The 22,664-nt window shown below is 32.9% G+C and overlaps 2 protein-coding genes and 1 long non-coding RNA gene across 3 annotated transcripts; all 3 read left to right on the forward strand.

Annotated features, from left to right (window-relative positions):
- The first annotated feature begins 9,660 nt into the window (after positions 1-9,660).
- Positions 9,661-11,734, forward strand: LOC106405300. Its single transcript, XR_001281319.3, has 5 exons — positions 9,661-9,843; positions 10,038-10,091; positions 10,203-10,301; positions 10,388-10,526; positions 11,145-11,734. It is a non-coding gene; the product is annotated as an uncharacterized LOC106405300 (long non-coding RNA).
- A 4,776-nt stretch (positions 11,735-16,510) lies between these two features.
- Positions 16,511-19,449, forward strand: LOC111201231. The gene has a single exon (XM_048742763.1). The coding sequence runs from the start codon at positions 18,296-18,298 to the stop codon at positions 19,403-19,405; it is 1,110 nt and encodes a 369-aa protein (XP_048598720.1). The 5' UTR covers positions 16,511-18,295; the 3' UTR covers positions 19,406-19,449.
- On the forward strand, positions 19,423-22,252 carry LOC106403367 (the record flags this gene model as incomplete). The annotated part of the gene is made up of 1 exon (XM_048742133.1): positions 19,423-22,252. A coding segment is annotated over one exon (903 nt), but the record flags the coding sequence as incomplete, so codon positions are not given.
- Positions 22,253-22,664: the final 412 nt, after the last annotated feature.

Raw genomic sequence — 22,664 nt, forward strand, 5'->3', positions numbered from 1 at the left:
TTTAAAAGGATAACTAGATATTAAGCCGTCCTCGAGAGGGCGGGTATATGTTTTGTTTTTATATTTTTGTCTAATATAATTTATATGTTTGTGTGTTAGTATAATTATATTTTTCTATGATATGAATTTAATAGAATAGATTATTTTTGTAAGTATATTAAATAAATCAAGTTTCATATGTAATTGTGTCTTTCCTTGTATCATATATGTATTTTTTTGTAGTCATATTTATGTTTTTATCTGTGACCATATTATAGACTACATGTAAGGGTAAGAGTTTGAGTTCGGTTCCGACTATTCAGATATTGGTCTTTAGATGAGAGATTAAAACCTATTTGGATATTTATAAATTTTAGTTCGGATTCAGTTTGGATCATTATGGGTTCAGTTCAAATACAAGTACTCATTTAAATTATATAAAAATATTGAAATACAAATATACTAGGGAGAATTTGTTGTATAACCATAATAGGAAAAAAAATTAAGAATATAGCCATGGCTTGGGAAATGTGTCTTTTTGCCACATTAATGGACATTGAAGTCCTTCGTATCACATGAGCGTTTGTATACCATACTGAACAGCCATGTACCATTCTATTTCAAATGTCGATATAGAATAGATCATTTCAAACAAACGTACATCTATAGTAGGGAGGGAGGGTGGGAGGGAGGGAGGGTGGGAGGGAGAGTGAGAGAGAGGGAGGGAGAGGGAGAGAGAGAGGGAGGGAGAGAGAGAGAGAGAGAGAGGGAGGGAGAGAGGGAGGGAGGGAGGGAGGGTATTCTATTCTATATTTTGTAAATATTATAGAATATAACACTACATTATTTGAACATTACATATTGGAGAAAGAAATAAAAGATAAAATGAAAGAAAGAGAAACAGAAAAAGAGATACATACATAGATGAAAAAATGGAGAGAGACAAAGATGGTGATAGAGAAGATAGATAGAGGGAGAGATTGCACAAAGAGAGATTGTATAAGTGCAATTCTATTCTATGTTTCGTAAATAGAATAGAAAAAATCTTATTATAACTGTACATATTCAATTTATAAATATATGTTAGTTTTACAAAATCCAAAACATTTCATATACAAAAAAAAATCTATGTTTTTTATAGGTATTTAAAAAATCCAAATAAGTACTTTTTAAACTTATAAAGTTATATAAAAAGAAGAGGTGAAAGTGAAAAAGGGCAATATAGAAAATAATACATAAATATCATAGCCTAAAAATTGCTATGGTTATATAGTTAATTTATAGTTTGTTATGTATATGCTACCTAATTTCCCAATATACTAGTCCTTTAAATTATGTAAACATATTTTTGTTTTAATTTTTGAAAAATTTAATTTTTATAATTTAACTTTTTTGTAATAATATTATATTTAATATTAATTTAATTTCATATATTTTTGGTAGTTAAATTAATTTTAAACATAATATGATTACAAAAAAAAAATACAAATTTAAAAATTAAATTTAGAAAAAATAAAACAAAAAAATACCCGCTAGAATCTAGTGCTTTTTAAAATAACCTGCAAAAAGTTGTAATCACAAAATTTTGCATGTTTGATGTTGTTTATTAGTATAATATATGGCAAGTTAATATTCTTTCTAATAAAATGCTAAAATAAAAATAAATATATTTTACTCTTCTTTAGATGACATCGTATTGGGTATCTTCATCGTTTGAAATATTTTTTACTGGGTAGTTTTTTTTTTGATGAAATGATATGACATTAGTTGTATTAAAAAATGGCGTGGGCTATAGAAAACTATTACATAAGAAACGAAAGCTGTGGAATTAAAGTAACTCGGCAGTTTTAGCTATATAAAAAGTGGGTCCCGATTATTTAGGAGTTTATAGTGGAAGTTATTTAGCGTACAAAGTAGTTAGTGTTAATTGTGTTTTAATAATAATAGATATATGAATGGCAATCTTATTTAAATTAGTTAAAAAAATCTTTTTTATGAAACGTGTTCACATATTTTCGGTATTATTCGAAAAGTTGCTAGACTAAATTATAAATAAAAAAATGGTTACTGTATAAAACATATAATATTATTTAATATTATACAAACTATACGAAATTATACAAAATAATATAAAATGTATATGTATTTACAAAAATATACCAACTTTAGTGAACAAAAAAAATAACTGTCGATGTAAAAAGTTTTCGTAACATTATTGCTATTTCAAAAATATTGTTTATATTTTCATTTTGTTCATTATAAGCAATCTTTATTAACAAAACATTATCAGAACAATAGATTACATACCTATGAAAAGTAACATAGAACTTGAAGAGATCCATGTTATTGCCACAGGACAAATGTTACTGCCAAATATACGTTGAAGAAATATGTATTATTAATTCCAAGAGTAATCTTACACTATTAAAAGGAGAATATAAAGTTATTTTAAGATGTCCACGTCAATGAAAATATTTGCAACCAATCATTTGTCCAGGTCATCATGAATTTTAAGTTGTTGGGCCACGAATCTATGCTGCGTAATAGGCCATTTAGCTTTAATAACCCATTTGTTTTGCCATCTTCTTACTCCAATCTAATTTTGTTACGACGTCTACATAAGACCTTCCAGAACTCACTATCTTCATACCTCCTCCGTATAACGCCTGCGACAACTATAATGACGAATTAAAGGTACTTAGGGCCTGACTGGTTTAAACGCATCGGTTGCGGTTGCGGCTGTGGGCGTTTGTAGATGCGGGTGGTTGCGGTTTCTAGCGGTTTTAAGAAATTTGTACGACTGATTCTGCGGTTAGAAATTGGTGCGTTTGCGGGATACTTATGACTGGTTAATTACCAAATACAACATCAGTTAAATAATAAATTAACAATATTTACATTTTATATAATTATAAAAATATCAAAAATCATAATATTATAATAAATATGTAAATTATATTTTCAAAGTTATAGTCTTAAAATTTTTAAAATTATAGAAAATATTTTTATTTTAAAATTATATAATATTAATTGAAATATAGTAGATATATTTTAGTATTTTTATAATTCCATTTTTTAAAAAAAATTATTGAATATTTTTATTTTTGTATTTATATGGTTTTAAAAAAAAAGAAAAAAAAATTATCCTCCCGCAACCGTAAACGCTAGCTGGAACCAGCTTTTGAATTTAAGAGGTTCGTAGCGGTTTGAAGCGATTTGTAGCGGTTTGTATGATTGTTTCGAAATGCTGTCAACCGCTACCAACCGCAAAAGCTGCGTTTGCGGGTGGTAGCGGAGAAACCAGTCAAGCTCTTAATTACTCCTCCATACAAATCGGCATCTAACTCCCTATATCCCTCCTCTTCCTCAATCATAACGATGCCTCCTCAAGCCAAAAAAAAATCTATTGCTCAGATCCTCAAATCATTCCTAGCTTTATGGCAAATCAAACGGCAGTCACCACCACCCAAGCTCCTTCTCTTCTTTTCTTCAGTAAGGTTTCACTAGGACCTGGAGATTCCCAGTTGCTTTTTAAGCTAATCCATTTCTGGGAAGCTCGCAATAATTCCAAAGGAGGCATCCTTCTCGGCTTTGAGATGCTTATGATTGATGAAGAGGTACGTGTCCATATTTCAATATTATGCTTCCGATTTCATACACGTCTCTGATTTTTTCTAACAGAGAGAGAATATGTTAACAAGATTCTATCGTGAAACTCAACACCTAAGAATTTTTAGCGTTAAGAGATAATCTTTAAGATTAGTTAAATAAGTGACCATCTGTGAATATGTTAATGGTTCTCAATATTCTTTTATGTAATAACTAAATACAGAATTGTTCATACTGAAATCTACTACATATTTCTCATTTTTATAACAAATAATTATTTACAAAATAATAAATACTAAAAAGTTTAATATCTTATTATATAAAGAAGACTACTCCCTCATTCTCAAGCCTCCACGTCAAAAAATCAGTGATTTTGGTCGTGCAACGTGACAGCTAAATTAAATTCGCAGCGTTTCATTAAAGATGGTGGTATGTGGGCTTCGTTTTTCGTCTTGGGCCTTATTTTTGCTCCAGTCACCCAGCCCGTAAATAATAGCCCCTATTGTAAACACGGCTCTAAGCGTCGTTTTGATATTAGGCTTGAGCTTGCTTTCATCTCCGACGGAACCTGAGTTTGGTCGAGGCAAGAGTTTCAACAACAACAAAGTACTACGAAAAGGGAAAAGCATATAAACCAAAACAAGAAAATATCGAGAGACCGAAAGGGTAGAAAGAGGAGAGAAACAGCACTGCCCAACCCAAGCCTCAACTCTCCAGAAAGTACAAACCATGACATCAAGTACCAGCTCGCCTTGCTTCAAACTCCAGTAATTCCATCAACCAACGTGGACCACCCAAGGCAACATAAGATTGATAGCGATGATCTCTAGATACACTCAATGCGATCTCCTCAGCCACCCTGTTCTTCGAGTCAGCTACATGTTCGACCGAACAAGGAGCTAAGGACAGCAAGGCATGGGAGAAATTATCAAGGAACTCACAAAACCAGGGGAACTGGGAGCGATGTACGAGAGCCTCACGAGCTTGCTATTACTGTTTTGAGATCATCGAAGAAGAAAGTAATCTTCATTCATTTTCTGTTACAAAGTTAGTTACAACGGATCCTCTTTATAGATAGAGTGAACCGGATCATCAGTATTAAACCGGAATCAATCACAATCGATTGAACCAGCTAAACCGAAAAACAGTCTAATACTTTGATACTCCAATAGCCCCCCTCAAGATGGCACGTATAAAGAAATGAGTGACATCTTGCGGATGAGAGAATGAAAATGTCCCGGTTGCAGAGGTTTGGTAAAAGCATCTGCCAATTGATCCGTTGTACGAACATGAAGAGTTTTGATAAGGCCAGCAATCACCTTGTCACGAACCTTATGACAGTCACGCTCAAGATGTTTGGTGCGCTCGTGAAAAACAGAGTTGTTGGCTATATGGATCGCAGCAGTGGAGTCACAATAGAAGGCAATAGACTGACGTTGAGGACAATCAAGTTCAGCCAAGAGATTGACCAACCATTCGACCTCTTTAACAGCAAATCCCATAGCACGGTATTCAGATTCAGCTGAAGAACAAGAAACAGTATCTTGTTTCTTTGACTTCCAAGCAATGAGAGAGGATCCAAGAAACATACAAAAACCTGATGTTGATCGTCGTGTATCTTTACAAGAACTCCAATCAGCATCGGTAAATGCCTTGAGTACCAAGTCACTGCTCGAAGAGAAGAAGAGACCAAGACCAATAGTACCTTTCAAGTAATGTAGAATCTTATGAGCGGCCTTGAGGTGTGATGGACGTGGAGCAGAAGTAAATTGACAGAGCTTATTGATGGCGAAGGTTATATCAGGTCTCGTAATAGTGAGATACATCATTCGACCAATCAATCTTCTGTAAACTTCAGGCTCTGACAACAAAGGCTCATCACTGTCCGAACATAAAGTGTTGCGAGGATCCATCGGAATGCTAGATGGTTTGCAAGCTAGTAACCCAGTATCCTCAAGAAGCTCTAAGATATATTTCCGTTGACAGACTGAGATCCCAGAGCTGGAACGAGCTATCTCAAGACCAAGAAAGTACTTCAATGGTCCAAGATCTCGTAGTTTAAAGAAACTCTGTAGATTAGTCTTCAATGTTGTAACTTCATTATCATCGTTCGAAGTGATAATAATATCATCAACGTAAACAAGAACTGCCACATATCGACCCTTAACGTTCCTGATGAAAAGAGTATGATCTGTGTAAGATTGTTGAAATCCCAATAGCAAGAGTGTAGATCGAAACTTGAGAAACCACTGGCGAGAAGCCTGTTTCAATCCATAGAGAGACTTCTTGAGTTTACACACAGGATTTGGAGGTAGGATAACACCTTCTTTCGGAGTATAACCAGGAGGTAAAGTCATATATATTTCTTCAGACAAATCACCATTAAGGAAAGCGTTTGAGATATCCAGCTGAGTAAGACTCCAAGCTTTTGCTGCAGCAACCGCAATTAAAGTCTTCACAGTTGTCATCTTCGCAACAGGGGAGAAGGTTTCAAGAAAATCAATACCTTCTTGTTGTGTGTACCCCTTGGCAACGAGACGCGCCTTGTACCTCTCTAGAGTGCCATCAGCATTGAGTTTGACTTTATAAACCCATTTGCATCCGATAGCATGCTTATCAGGAGGCAGAGAACAAATATCCCATGTCTGATTAGCCTCAAGAGCAATGAGTTCTTCATTCATTGCCTTGATCCATTCTTCAAACTTCTTTGCTTGATTAAAAGAAGCCGGTTCAGGATGTAAGGAAATAGAACAGATGTAGTTTCTGTATCCCTCTGAAAGCTGATTATAAGATAGGTGAGCAGCCAAAGGAAACGGTATATCAGTCTCAGTCACATTACAGTAATAGTCATGTAGATATGAGGGAGGTTTTGATTGCCGTTTTGATACAGAGGCGGGAAGATCATCCGAACAAGAGCCATTCTCATCTGTAGGAGTTGAATTTACTACTACAGGAATGCTGCTTGTAGAGGAAGATTCCGTAGAGAGATCCATCTGAGAGAAGAAATCATCAGGTAGATTTTCTCCAGTATTGGAAAATGGAAAGATATCTTCATGAAAGATCACATTGCGTGATATAAGAATCTCATTTGTGTCAAGATCCAAGAGCTTGTAACCTTTGTAGCCTGCAGGGTAACCAAGAAAGACACATGGTTTAGCTCGAGGTTGAAACTTATGACGATTCTTCGAACTTGTGGAGACATAAACGAGACAACCAAAGACCCGCAAATCTCTGTAATCAGGAAGCTTAGAAGTTAGCAACTGAAACGGAGACTTGTTCAGGAGCAAAGGAGTAGGAAGTCTATTTATGAGAAAGACTGCTGTGAGGATACAATCACCCCAATACTCTAGAGGCAAGTGAGACTGAAACATCAAAGAGCGAGCCACGTTGAGTATGTGTTGGTGCTTTCGTTCCACAACAGAGTTTTGTTGAGGCGTCTCTGGACAAGAGTGAAAAGCCTGTATGCCTTTTGCCCTGTAAAGATCAGAGAATCGCAATTCCGGAGCATTGTCAGACCTCACACCCTTCACAGACGTTTGATACTGTTTCTCAACCATAGTGATGAAGTCAGGGAATATCTGGAGTACATCTGATTTAGCACGCAGAAGATAAGCCCATGTGACTCGTGTATGATCATCAACTATAGTTAAGAAATACCTGTATCCCTCTGGAGTTGGAACTGAGAAGGGACCCCATACGTCAATGTGCAGCAAATCAAAAGCATGATCACGTATATTATTATGAGAGATATAAGGGAGATGCTTTTGTTTAGCAAGAGGGCATATTGCACAATGAAAGGAGTCTTTATTATTCTTCTTGAAACCAAGTACATCTGTTATTGCAATTGTCTTTTCCACAGATGGATGACCAAGCCTATTGTGCCATAATGAAGTATCAAGAACAACATTGACAGAGCATTTAAAATGTGTAGCAGATGATCCAGCAACTGTAGATGCATCCAGTACAAACAGATTTGAGATTTCTTCACCCTGACCAATCGTCAATCCCCTGATAGGATCCTGTATCAGACAAGTAGATTGGTCAAACATGACACGACAACCTATATCTTTGGTGAGCTGACTGATACTGAGGAGATTTAGACGAAAGTCCGGAATGTATAACACATTATTCAAGATGAGATAATCATTCAAACGAATCTGTCCAACACCTTGAATCTTTACACCTATTCCCGTGGGAAGTGTGACAGATTTGTCAATAGAATCAGTCATGGTCACAAACTGGTTGCGATCATGAGAGACGTGATGTGTTGCTCCACTATCAATAACCCATGACTGAGATGATAAACAATTATTAGTAGCTCGCAAAACTCCCACAAAACAGAGTGAAGAAGTAGAGAAAGCCATACCCGGTAAGGTCGTAATTGTTCCCATTGATGGAGTTGTTGAAGTAGAAGCAGATGACGTGTTCAACTGATTGTTGAAGTAAGCGATAACACTTTCAATCTGATCTTTTGACAACGTGTTGATCATTTCTGGAACATTAATCGCTGGAGAAGCTACATTCTGTAAAGCAAGTTGAGCAACTACAGGTTTGATCTGCTGTTTATCTGTATGAGAATGGTTCTCCGTTTGCTTCACCTTGTGCTTGAAACCGGGAGGGTAACCATGGATCTTGTAACACTTATCCACAGTATGACCAGTGTAACCACAGTGAGAGCACATAGGGCGTTGCTTAGGAGCATTATAAGCAGCATTGATCGACGGTGAAATGTTCTCTGTCGCAGCCATTTGAAAAGCAGTAGCATTCTGAACTGGAATGATGCTTCTTTGACTGTAATCTTGGTCAAGAAGATTATAGACTTCACCAAGAGAAGGACATTCTTCTTCATGATGATTTGACCGCGAGCGTTTGCATAAGACTCATTCAGACCTGCCAAGAACTTAATGATCTTCGTATGTTCCATCTTTGTTGCAGTAGCTTTGCAACAATTGCAATTTTGACACGTTTTGATACAATCTGCTCCATCAAGATCATCCCACAAAGTCTTCAACTTCGTATAATATGTTGAAAGATCTGTGTTGCCTTGTTGAAGAGACCAGATTTGTTGAGTGAGTTGATAAGATCGTGGCAAGTTGGTGATATGAAACCTGCTTGTCAAATCTTTCCAAATCTCAGAGGCATCACTGAATCGCAAAATACTTCCATAGATCGACTTAGTCACAGAGTTGAGAATCCAAGACTTAACCATACTATTGCATCGAGACCAGATGCGATAATGAGGATGATTTGCCGAAGGTCTAGGTAACGATCCATCCACAAAAGCAATCTTGTTCTTAGCCTCTAGAGCAATAGTGATAGCTAAATTCCAGGTGTTAAAGTTCGATCCATCGAGTACCTCAGAGATAAGAGACGTTCCAGGATTATCGCCGTTGGTGAGATAGTACGGAGAGTATTGAACGCCGTCGAAATCAAATGTCTCGCGAGGAATAAACGATTGAACCGGAACGGTAGAATGAGACGGATTTGCTCCAAATGGCACCGGAATAGGTGGATCAGGGACTGAGGTAGCCGGAATAGGCCGAGAAGCTCGAGTCGCGGATGTCGAAGCACGAGCTGCTCTCCTCGTCGAAGAACGAAGCGTAACCATCTTGAAATAAAAGAACGGCGGAATGATCGGAATGCGACGGAGATGAAGAATCCGCCGGAGAGATATCCGATCGATGAGAATGAGCTAAGAGAATCCGAGAATCGAATCGTTGATGGTGAGATCAACGCTCTGATACCATATTACTGTTTTGAGATCATCGAAGAAGAAAGTAATCTTCATTCATTTTCTGTTACAAAGTTAGTTACAACGGATCCTCTTTATAGATAGAGTGAACCGGATCATCAGTATTAAACCGGAATCAATCACAATCGATTGAACCAGCTAAACCGAAAAACAGTCTAATACTTTGATACTCCAATACTTGCGGTACATAGTTCTGAGAGCGTGTTTCATCTTCTTCCTTAAAATCCGAAAGGCTACCAGTTACATATTCATCTTCTTAAAGTCCTTATCAAATCCATCACCCACGATCTACGATCTTCCCTCATGCAAGGAGGTGGAACTCCTGAATTTTGAGTTCATTTGGTTTCATTTTAGATGTGGATATGTTTATTCACGATTTGCGTTTGTGATTCCTTTTTTGTTCACAGTGATTGGAGAGCTGTTTCATTTAACTTCGATATGTGACAGTGAAAACAATTGCGGCTGTATCAACATTGATGAAGGAGTTCCCGTGATCGGAATGGGTATGTTGATTTGATTATTATCTGTAGATACCAATCATGCATCGCAGTCTCTCTAAAACGTTGGTTAACTAACGAAGGGTGTAGATGGTTTTCTTCGTTGATTACATATCAATCGTTTTCTGTACCTGATGTTACGGGATTGCTACCGTATTATCTTTGTAAAAGACTGATTTGAGAAAATTTGAATTTTGTAGAGTACAAACTGTCTCAGGTGTTGCAGTTCTCTTGGTCATCATTGAAAAAGTCAGGTATAAATAAACATTGACAAAGAAATAAGCTTTCCATCGACTATCAAATTATCTTTTTCAGGAATACTTTACTGACTTTAAAGATTTATTGAACTGTGTTTAATGTAACAGGGTCTAACTTACCAAGAGATTGCTAAAATTCCCTTAGGAGAAGGATCTATGAGACATGGTCAGGTCCTGGAGGTTAATGGGGAGAAAGCAATTGGCCAGGTTAATGATTCTTATGTTTTACTTTAAGTTTATGTATGGTGTGGAGTCACGGGTGCCTTCTAATGTTAATCCTAATCTGGCTGCAGGTAGAGGAGTCCCAAAGGTTAACATAACAAAAAACTGCATTGTTGATTGTTCTCAATCATTCACTATGGTAAAACATCTACCATTACCCTTAACAAAGTAGCTGTTTCTGTTGAAGGCGTTGAAGCCAAACTATGGCAGGTCAGATTTGTCTTCCCCTCCATAATGGCTTTGTATTTCATTATGTTCCTGTGAGAAACTTTGTAAATGGGTAATATAAGTGGTTACCGAGTCCTCTACCCAGCACTAGGATTTGAGTCATAAGTAGTTTGTGGATCTTTAAGAAAGGACAAGACATTCTGACAATAGCTTCAGGCAATCTTAGGACCATTGCCATTATCCAAGTTTCTTAATTTTTGATTCTTGGCTGCTGGGTTCTTTTACCTTAGCAAGTTTAGATTCTAATTTTTTGTCGAGGTTGTTTAGCTGGTTTATGGCCAACTGAACCGGTCATTGGCATAACAAGATGAAACATTGGCCTCCAAGGTTTTATCATTTGTCCTCCAGATTGTTTAACAAAGATATATGTTTTGATTATTTAGTAACTGTTTCAAGTTCCATAAATCTCAGGACTGACCCCTTCTTATGGCATCACGTCGTTTTGGTGATATTCTTGCTGTGAATCCTTTTCAATAACCCGTGTTGCAGTTTTAGTTTATATGTTTTGTGACAGAGGAATTTCCAATTCACAAGATATAGTTAGGCTTGGCTTCACGAATCCATGTGAATCGTTAACCCTGATGAATTGCTGTTTCACAGGTACCAGAGCCGCTTCCAGAAGAAGCACTCTCTAAGATGAGCACACCACCAAAGAGTGAATCACCAATCATCACACCTAACGACCTAGCTGAAGCTGATGGGTTCGTCTTTGGATTCCCAACAAGGTACGGCATGATGGCTGCTCAGTTCAAAGTCTTCTTGCACGCTACAGGTGGACTCCAGAGAACTCAGTCTCGCGGGTAAAACAGCTGGATCTTCTACAGCACTGGCTCTCAAGGTGGTAGCCAAGAAAGCACTGCGTAAGTTCCCATGAAACCATGAGAGTCATGTATGAGCCGTAGTTTGTCAATAATAAAGTAGATGTTTTTTTCTCAAGTCATGTTCACGCATACGTGAGGTCAGTAAGTACACAAAACTTTAGCTATTTATGTCTCCGTTTAAACTATAGATTATGACAATTTTGAGCTTCTGCGAAGCCATGAACTCATATCAAACATAGCAGACACCATGGTTAATAACATTTCCAGTCCACTAAAAGATCAATCTGCTCATGTCTACATCATTTGTGATGGAGGAAACATTGAAGGATTTGCTACCAAGTCAGCTATATAATAAAGGACTTATGGTCATTGCAAACAACCTTTTTATTAGATTTTAGATGTGTTAATGATTTCTGCAGAATGACTGAGCCTCAGCCTAAGTACTCTACCACAGAGAAGCAAGTTTTAGACATGCTATAATCTCGATAGAGAAATTTACATATGCGCAGTATGGATGGGACAGGAACAATATACGTAGTCAAGGCTGGCACCATGTGATTTTACAACTGGTTATGGCGTCCTGATGGTGATTCGACTTCTTTTTCTTGAGATACTCAATAAACATATCAGTTGCAACATCTACAATTTCCTCTCATAAGAAACTCGAACAGAGACAAATATATACAAATATAACAGCGGCTGATAACAGAGACTGACTGCTAATGGTTCTGAGTCATTCCCACTGCACAAAAGAACAAAAAAAAGCCAAGTTGAATAATAAGAAACGAACCATCCATACATTACGTAAGACATAGAAGATATACTTCGAATTTACAAAACCATTTAACGTAATAAAAATACAATAAAAGAGTAGATATAGTCGTGCACTGAAAAAAATCTAAATAGATGTCAAGAACCCAAAAAATATCTAGATTTAAAGAAAGAAACACACAACAAAATAATACTCAACCAAGCTTTGTTGTTGTTGATATTACTCTTCACGCAATCATCTCTAACCAGTGATATGTTTCATCTGCACTAAACGATTGAACCACTGAAAAGAGAACATCCGATATCAGCATGAAAGTGGAGAAGGGAATGGTAGCAAACAAAACAAACAGTGTAACCTATAGGATGAAACAAAACTAAAACCAAGACGACTTGGATGAATGAGAACAACAAAAACTATAGAGATAATATATTTGTGTCATACTGTAGTTGTAAAATTAATAATATATTTTAGAATAAAAATACTAATAAATATAATTATTATTATGTGTAACAACGATAGTAACCAAACCAATCTAACTTTTGATGTAAGAGATCTAATGTAAAAAATCAATTTGTACACAATACAAAATATTAAATAATATATATATTCATATAATTAATTCAATTAATTAAAAAAAAGAGGGTCAAAATCATGATATACTATATTTACTATTAAAATTTTGGACTGGAAAAGAGCAAATTACTATTAAAAAGTTAAAACACATGATAAAATAAACCAAAACAATAAAACTTTAAAGATCTACACATTTTAAAAAATATGGCTAAACTAAATAGAAAATAAGTCATACAAATTTATAAAAAAAATTATATTATTTCAATATATATAAATGAAAGAGTTCAGATTAACCATTTCAGAAAATGACAAAAATAAGAAGTTGTACCCTTGAGAACAAGTAACTTTGTTCTGTATACCCCACTATGCGGAATTCTTGATTAACTAATACAGTAATACTAGGTGTTTGCCCACAATTTCACGAATGATAATATTATATGAAAATTACATGATATGTTTATAATGATGTATTTGTTGAATAATAATTAAAAATATTAAAAAATTAACATTAATAAGTTGATATTCAAAAATTTCAGTATCTATTTTTAGAAGAGCTGGGAAATTTAAGATAATTACATAAATATAAGTCGCTAAAAATATTTTTCTTAAATGTAAGTATTATTACAATTGGTTCAAAAATTGGTTGTTAATACCTTTTTGTTTATTTAACACGTGGAAAACGAAAACACTCTTACCTATTTTTGTGTAGTTCCAGGAATATGGTTATAGGCTTATATAGCTCTGGCTTCTTCGTTAATGATTTGTTTTATTTATGTTTATATAGATCTAATGTAAAAAATCAATTCATAAATAATAGTATAAATATATATTTTAAATTTACACATTACGAAATATTAAATATAATAAATATATTCATATGATTAATTCATATCATATGATTAATTCATATTAATTTAAACAAAGAGGGTCAAAATCAACATGATATACTATATTTACTATTATAAATAATTTAGGCTGGAAAACAGAAATTATTATTAAAAAGTTAAAACACATGATAAAATAAACCAAAACAATAAAACTTTAAAGATTGACATTTTTTTAAAATATGGCTAAACTAAATAGAAAATAAGACGTATGAATTTATAAACAAAAATTATATTATATATATATATATATGAAAAAGTTCAGATTAACCATTTCTGAAAAAAAAAATGACAAAAATAAGAATTAATACCCTTGAGAACAAGTAACTTTGACCAGTATACCCCACTCTGCGAAACTCTTGATTAACTAACACTAGGTGTTTGTCCGCGATTTTGCGGATGATAATATTATACGAAAAATACATGATATGTTTGTAATGTTATAATTGTTGAATAATAATTAGAAATACTAAAAATTAAACATTTAATAGTTTGATATTCAAAAATTTCAGTACCTATTTTTAAAAGAGTTGTGAAATTTAAAATAATTACATAAATATAAGTAGCTAAAAATATTTTTCTTAAATGTAAGTATTATTACAATTGGTTCAAATAATTGGTTGTTAATACCTTTTTGTTTATTTTAACACGTGTAAAACAAAAACACTTTTACCATAAAAATGTATTTTTGTGTAGTTCCAAGAATATGGTTAGAGGCTTCTATAGCTCTGGCATCTTCGTTGATGATTTGCTTTATTTAAATTTCTTTAATTTGTTTGATTGTTTCCATTTATTTTAAATTTGACAAAAAAACTAAATTGTTTTTATGTATATTTTTCAAAACAAAAGTTTCGGGTATGACTAAAAATTCTATTTTATTTTATATGTGAATAAGGTATTAAACAATCTTAACATTTATAAACCATTCACGCCCAAACATACGTTAAAACCATCAAAGTTGTTATATACACCTCTTACAAATCATCATAAAACACATGAAAATATACAATAATATGGTTATATATATCACACGACCATCAAATCTTGCGCGTGGCGCAGGACTACCCTAGTTGAAAATATTTTATGGCTTCAAAACTTAAAGAATTGCTGAATCATTTTATTGGTTATCAAAATTTACAGATTTAAGTATTCAAAATATTACACATTTATAAAATTATATATGTATATGAAATAAAGGTTATTTACCTATACTTCAAAAAACAATTCAAAATCAATCAGATGATATATAAGAAAATATATAATATACATAAGATGATAGAACTTTTTTATTTTATTCAATGTAGAGTATTTTAAATTTTAAGAAAGATTTAAACATGGTTACGAAAAGACTAATAGATACATTTAATATGTTAACATAAATTAATGATATTTCAAACAAAAAATTATATCAAAACAAATAAATGATATAATATTAAAATAACTTATTTTTAAAAAATAAATCTAAAGTTAAATATTTATAGACAAACAAACCGAGCGTGGCGGGGTAAAATCTCTAGTGTTACTAATTGTGAATGATAAGAGCGACTATTGACATTGATGAGTATTGTAGTGTTGGTAATGTAACATGTGGGGTTAGTAATTTGGTTAATTTTGGGAACGATTTTGATGCTACATGAAATTGATAATACTAACTTAAATCGTGGCTGGTTTAAATGAATAATGATTAACCAAATTAATAGAGTTGATTCCATTATATTTAAGTTAATCAAACTTAATTTGAATAGATCCAAAATTTAAATGACAACTTTACATCACTAGATAAAAAAATATGACTGTAAATTAATATGAGAACTGTATATCATTAGATAAAAAAGAACTCTAAATTATTATTTCAACAAAATAAATATTTATTAATAAAAATTAATATATTATGTGAAAATGCATAAAGTGTTTGACATGTTATCTTTTTATGAGAATGATTATGAAGACGACACGTCAACTATTTCTGTTCGAATTATTATGGTAACGACTCATCAACATTTCCCCCTCAAAATGCTTCTCAAATAATAAAGGGACAATTGCTAAAATAGAACGAAAAATAGTCTATTTGTCCCTTTAGCATAAAACATAGTTTTCTGTCCATTTTTTGACACAATTACTCCTTCTATTTTTCAAACTTGATGAATAAATATTTTTAGGAATACAAAATTATAAAAATAGAAAAATTGACGAAAAACTCATATACATAAACTGGTATGTTTTTTATTGTAAATGTTGTTAAATTAATTTTTTAATTTATATTCTGCGGAAAGAAGATTTCTTCTTCTACGAAAAATGACATGATAGGAATTGAACTCCACGTTAAACAAGTTATTTTACTTTCTCTAGAACCAATAATCTACTTTTAAATAAATTTCTAAATATGAGAAATGTGATGTGTACACATAATAAATGTAAATACATTTATTCTGAATGCATCTTATACTTGTATGAGCAATTCTAAAATTATAGGTATACGAAATCTAGACTCAATTCAAAGGGCTACACATGGTTATGTTCTGTACACAGTGTACAAACTATATTCTACAGAAAAAATAATCATATTTCAAAGAATATTAAAAATAAAATTTTTAATTTATTTAAAATTATATTTAAGAATATATATATGTATATATTTAAAATTATAATTTAGATAGATTTCATTTATTTCTTTTGGTTAAGATATATTAAATTAAATTCTATAAAATTAAAAATATGATATAAAATTATATAATTATCAAAAATAAAACTAAACAGAACTCATATATTAAAGTGATTTGGGGATTTTTTTCCCCTTTTACTTTTTCTATCTATTTAGATTTGTTTTAATTAGATTTTGACTTAATTTGTTTTTATTTTCTTTCTTTTTTGTCAAAATTCGTTTTAGTTTTTAACTTATATTTAAAAGTGAGTTTTAATGTTTTTTAATTAGATTGGATATTTTAGCATATATTATAATAAATGACTAATTTAGGTTGATTTTATACTAAGGGGACAAAAAGTGTGTTTTTATTCAATATTGGAAAATTTTCCAATAATATATAGGGGATTTTATCATAGATGTCAATTGTTCATGGAACACTTTTGCTTACATATATTTCCAATTGAGGTAACAACATTTGTTTTTATTCCAACTTTCTTTATTTTGATGACCCCTAAATTAAGAGTTAAGTGAAACAAAAGTTTATGACAGGAGTCATTCAGCACTGAACATAATATTTTGGTTGACTTAACATTATTTAGTTTGGTAACATATTCTGTAAGGAAAAGAAAATGGAAACTTTTTAATCGATTTATATACTTTACATACTCTATTTCATTTTCATTTTGAATGGTAATATTCAATATGTTTCTTTTTGCATTCAATATCATATGTTTGACTTATAATCAGAACCATAGATTTTGAGATGTATACAGTTTATAAGTGCTCAAACTGAAGAAGGCTGACCACATACACATACTTGCATTAGTGCTTAGGAGTTGGTAAGTATATGTTTTCTTTCTCAAGAAATCTGTTGACTGTTTCTTAATTTTTGTTTCTCGACATGCTTTTTATCACGAAATGACGTCAACATTTTAAATTCAACATTGTTAATTTATACGTACATTTTTTTTTCTGAACTTGCAGGTGCTTCCAAAGTTTTGAGGAAAAGAAAGCATATAAAGGTAAACATATATTTACTGTATTCAAATCATTTATGTATATATAATTATTATATATTCTTATTGCAAGCAGCGATATCAGTTTTAAAATGACAAAGAAATGATTAGTATTGGGTCAATTAGTGAGTATTAGTATTACCAGTTATCACACGAGGTCGAAAAAGTTGTTGGTGGATTTGAATCTATGAAATTTTATAGAGGTGAAATTCATCCAGATATCAAATCTAATCCATGTTCCCATTCTCTGAGATCTGTACCATCTAGATTTCATCTATAGATTTAGATTAATAGTTTAATATATATATATGAACTCGTGGTCCCTCTGATTCATCTATATACGACTTTATATGATAGGCTTAGGAATCGATGTGTTTCATGATTGAAAATGAAAGAAGTTTCGCAATGAGAGTTTTTTTTTATGGATCTTGCCTTCTTATGTCGGTACACAGCTGATGAACATTTATTCTTCCCTTTTGATCAAGGGTGTGCAGACAATGATCTTGAGTCAGATATAATTGGATTAAAACTGAAAGAAATGCTAGATTGTTAAGTTTTAATACCAAGAATGCTTGTTAAAATGTTCTTCAAAGTTAGGGATATTATTTTCAGGTAAGAGCTCATAGAGTCTTTAGCTAGTTTTCAAACTGTGAAGTATATCTACAGTGATATTCAATAATAGACAATAGCTCCTGGTTATGTTTTGTATTGTTTCATATATGGTTTATTAATGGAATATTATTTTATTGAAGTATGGCAAAAACCAACCGTGGTGAGCTTAAGAGTACCAATGACAGTGAGCTTCCTTGGACGGCGAAAGGTAGCAAAAGTTTAACAAGGCGTGATGAGAAAGCAATTGTACGAGTTGCAGACTCAGATGTTGAGAACAAAGACAAGAGTTCATCAGGAACAATGGCAAATGAGTCAGAGCCTGGAAAGGTTTTTTCCCCTTTCCTTTGTGTTCCTCACGGTCTCACTACACCGATATATATCTGATTCGGTCCTTTCTGTTTATGGCAGCTTCTAGGTAAGCATGTTCCAATGAAGAAGCGCGAAATGATGGTTGCCTCCCCCTCACCAAGAAAGTCATGTGGTCGACGTGGAATCTCAGAACATAGGCAGGAGATCAACCATGTTTGGAAGTTAAACCCAAAGAATGATAGCAGTGGTCCTGACTTTTCTGGTATTGCGTTACTTGCGGACGCTGTGTGTAATTTGAGAAATGATCTTGCACCAGCTGTTGACCGTCTGCCTTCTGAAGAACCTGTTGTTCAGCAGCAAGATGGCTCGACCATATATCCCCATGCGGTTGGTTCCACAGATCAGGTGGGGCGAGGCAAAAAGGATAATGTAGCTCCTGAAAAGTCTTCACTTGATTTGGCTGAGAAGGGCATAGCGAGCGTAGGAGGGATGATAATAGCTACTAAGGGAGCAAGTGAAAGTGAAAATTTTGCACCTGATAGTGGAGTTGTCATAAAGCCAGATAAATCATCGGTCAGTGAACCCACTGAGAAAAAGAATTTAAGGTTACACTGGGACTTAAATGTTTCTATGGATGCTTGGGGTCCACCTTGTGATGTAGAACATGATGCCTCTGAAAAAGATGTGAAGGGAGCAATCACAAATCCAATGCCTCCTAGAGTGAGCCAACCTATTGATGGGTTTGTTGTATCAGCTGGGCAAGAAAAGGTTTCATCAGCATGTGGTCCTAAGACTGAAGCAGCTGCTATAAATGGAAATAAGTTCAAATCTGGTTATAATTCCCCGCTTGAGGATGGAGAATTAAGGGAGCCATACCGTAGGGGGGAAAATAAGGTTGAAGATGAAGGATTCTACTCTATGGCAGAAAATAATGACAACAAGATGAATGATTCTGGTAAGGGAATCTTGGCAGAGACTAAGCTGGGACCATTAGAGCGTAAATCTCATGATGCATTGAGAATTGGAGAGGCTCATAACAGAAGGGACGTAGAGAAGAATGATGTGGCTCGCATGAATGATTTGCATGTTAAGAAGAGGTCTTCTTCTTCTTCTTCAAGGAGGTTTGTGTCGAGACCATCTAAGGAGTTGCCTTCGCATGATGTCATCCCAAGGACAAGGCAAGTTTTTTCTTTCCATGCCTCATCTTTAGGTAATTTTACTTTTAAATAGTTCATTATTAACCTAGTAATGGTCCTTTTTGTTTCAGATCTGATGATAATGAAGAGTTGAGCAGGGCTCCATATAAGTGTTTTGGGAGACATGACAGGAGTTCTGGTAGAGGATACTTTAGTGGATCGGGTTCCAGACCTCCCTATGTTCTCGAGCCTCGACACCCTGAAAATCTAGGTATGATGGGCGGCTTTGATCAATCAGGATCAGGGTCCGGACAAGGATCACAACCTGATGGTTATGTACGTAAGCGTTTCTCAAATGGGGGATACCGCGGTGGTCGGTTTTCAAATGGTGGGGATCATGTAATGAGGGGCAGGCACAGTGATAATAACCAGTTTTCTGGTCGGATGCACAACTGGAGGAGTGGTAACAGGAGGGAAAGACGTAACTCTCCGGTCTTTAGGAGATCTAGAAGTCGTTCTCCAGTCCCGTGGAACGGTGGAGATAGATTATCTCATCCTCATTATGGGTTTAGAGCCGAGGAGAGGATGATGGAGAGCGTGAGGTTTCCTTTCCAGGAACGGTTTCTTGAAGATCAAGAAATAGGTTTCATGTCACCTCCAAGAAACAGAATGCCGCCGCCGGGATTCGATGAAAGGAGGAGCTATGAATCTGGAACGAATCATAATAGCTTCAGGGGAAGGAGATTTGGGCTAGGCCAAAGACATGATGCTAGAAGATCTTTGAGAAGACTGAATTCTGGTAACAGCAACAAATTTATACCTTTCAGATGCCAAAGAAGATTTTATGATGTGGAAGATAGCACTGGCGGAAACAAGTTTGAGATGAGGCAGCAGCAAACTAAGCGGGCTGACGTCACGGAAGATGGCGGTGATGATGTCGCCGGTTCAGGTTTCGCAAAAGAGAGTCGTGGGTGTAACCAAAAACAACAACGGCAACGAGAACAAAGAGGGTAGTGAGAACAAAATAATATAAGAAGATCTTTTAGGTTTTTCAATAGAACCTCTCTCTTTATGTTTGTTTTGTTTTGTGTTGGTTGATTAGCATTTTTATTTTAAAAAAATTTGTCTAATAAGAGGATAAATAATGTCATGACAATGTTTGTTGCTTTTATTTAGAGTCAAACGATGTTTTTGGTTTTTTGAAGAAGATATTTTTTCTTCATTTTTCTTTTTATGTTCGAAATTTTAGGGTTTGTAGATTTCCCTTCTTTCAAAAATCTTTTTTTTTTAAATCTTTCTTTCTTTTTTTTTAATTACTATTTGAGTCTTTAATTTGATTTTCTTCAATAAAGGCGCAAATTACGACACTGAAGGCAAAGAAAAATATAATGAGATAAGTCTTGTGCAGATTCCACTAAATATAGCAAAAACATATTCATTACATGCATATGACTTGAACATCAAATGAGTTTGAGGACTTTAACGCCAAATGAAATCCGTAAAAATGTACCAATGGCGCCAAATATTTCAACAACAATTCCAGGGACTATCTACGACCTCCATCCTTATTATGTATACATTCTAGTCTATTAAATTAGTATCTTATTTGAAATTTACCTTGGCAAGTTTTAAATTTAAACCTATTTTTTGTGACTTAATATAATTAAATCATTTAAGTTGTAGACCAACCTAAAAAAAAACTCAAATCTAATTATGATAATATTTGAAAACTAAAAATTCACCGCGTATACTATCATCTTAAAGATCTCTTACTATTTATTTATATTAAAATTTTGCCTACACATAGAAATTTTTTAATACAAAGGTTTGTTATACTTTAGAAGCCAATATTTGACAAATGTTGAATCCTATACTATATTCTTATCTATTTACTCTTCCATAATTTTATAGATGTCTATATATATATATAGTAGTATCTAATCATAATCCCCGTATATTATTATAACTAATATTATCTAACCTTCCTATTTCCTAATGTTCCAAACGTGACATACCAATGGAATCTTATAATATAATTGCTATACTTTAGTAAAATGACTAAATACAGTATAACAAATAAATATATGTTACATACCCAAAACCATGACTAATAACATAACTATATATCGTCTTTAGATATTTCCAAATATATTCTCTACACATTTCAATTTTATATCAGGCAAAAGTATATCTTAATTTTCAATTTTTCAATTCAGAAATGAAAAAAAAAAATCTTGATTCAGAATGAAAAATTTTCATCGGGCATATCGTTGGAAATTAAAATATGAATAAATCATTGATTATTTTTATGCTATAAGTTTCAAAATTTTGAACTTGTGTATTGTTTGTTTAAATTCTGAAACCAAAAGATATTGCTTTTTTATATTATAAAAATAAATTTTGAAAAGCTTTTACCCGTAAATTAATGATATTGTTTAAACAGAGAAATAATAAATGAATTTGTATAGTTCAACAAAATTTTAGTTTAACGATTTCAGGAATGTTCTTATTTTATTCATTCCCTGTTTTTGCTCTTTTTATATATAGAATATATTAATTACATCCCATCTTTCCGGAAACAGTTTAAGAAATTTGTTCACAGTTTATTCAGTTAATTCAGGGAATTAATCATTATGACTTCAGAATATTTGTGCAGCCAATATTATATGTAAATAATAACTAGTCAACATGAGTCTGTAAATTCTTTGCTGTAAAAAAAAAACTATATTTAATATATTAAAAATCCATTTAACTTTCTTACAAACCGATAGCAATATTCTAAATTCATTTAAATTCCTTATAATTAATTTCAATAACTACCAATATACAGTAAAAACTCTATAAATTAATAGCATAGGGACTACAATATTTTATTAATTTATAAAATTATTAATTACAAAAATATCCTTTTAAGAGTCCTCTATTTTGGAATATTTTTAATAAAATATAGTTAATTTTAAACTTTAGAAATTTGACTTTCATGGTTTAATTATATTATTTGGTTTATATGAAAAATGTTTCATAGCATTTACATGTGATTTTAGATATAATTTTATTAAATACTATCAAAATATATTAAAGTGTTAAAAATAGAAATGAACTCAATTATGAATAGCAAACTAATAATATAAATAAACATATATAATTTGTATATATTTAAATTATTAATTTATGATTTTAATTGGACCATATATTTATAAATGATTTTTTAAAAGTTTATTATCTTATGAATTTATCGATTTGTATTTTATTTTGAATCAGCCTAACTCAGTACCGATAAAACTAATTAATTTATCATCTTTATTAGTTTATCAAATATTAATTTATAGAGATTTCTACTGTATAGTTATCTA

The sequence above is a fragment of the Brassica napus genome, chromosome A10, assembly GCF_020379485.1.
Source record: "Brassica napus cultivar Da-Ae chromosome A10, Da-Ae, whole genome shotgun sequence".
Classification (NCBI taxonomy): Eukaryota; Viridiplantae; Streptophyta; class Magnoliopsida; order Brassicales; family Brassicaceae; genus Brassica; species Brassica napus.

Coding starts and splice junctions, on each gene's coding strand:
- LOC111201231 (XM_048742763.1), top strand. CDS start 18,296: ATGAAGAAGCGCGAAATGATGGTTGCCTCCCCCTCACCAAGAAAGTCA.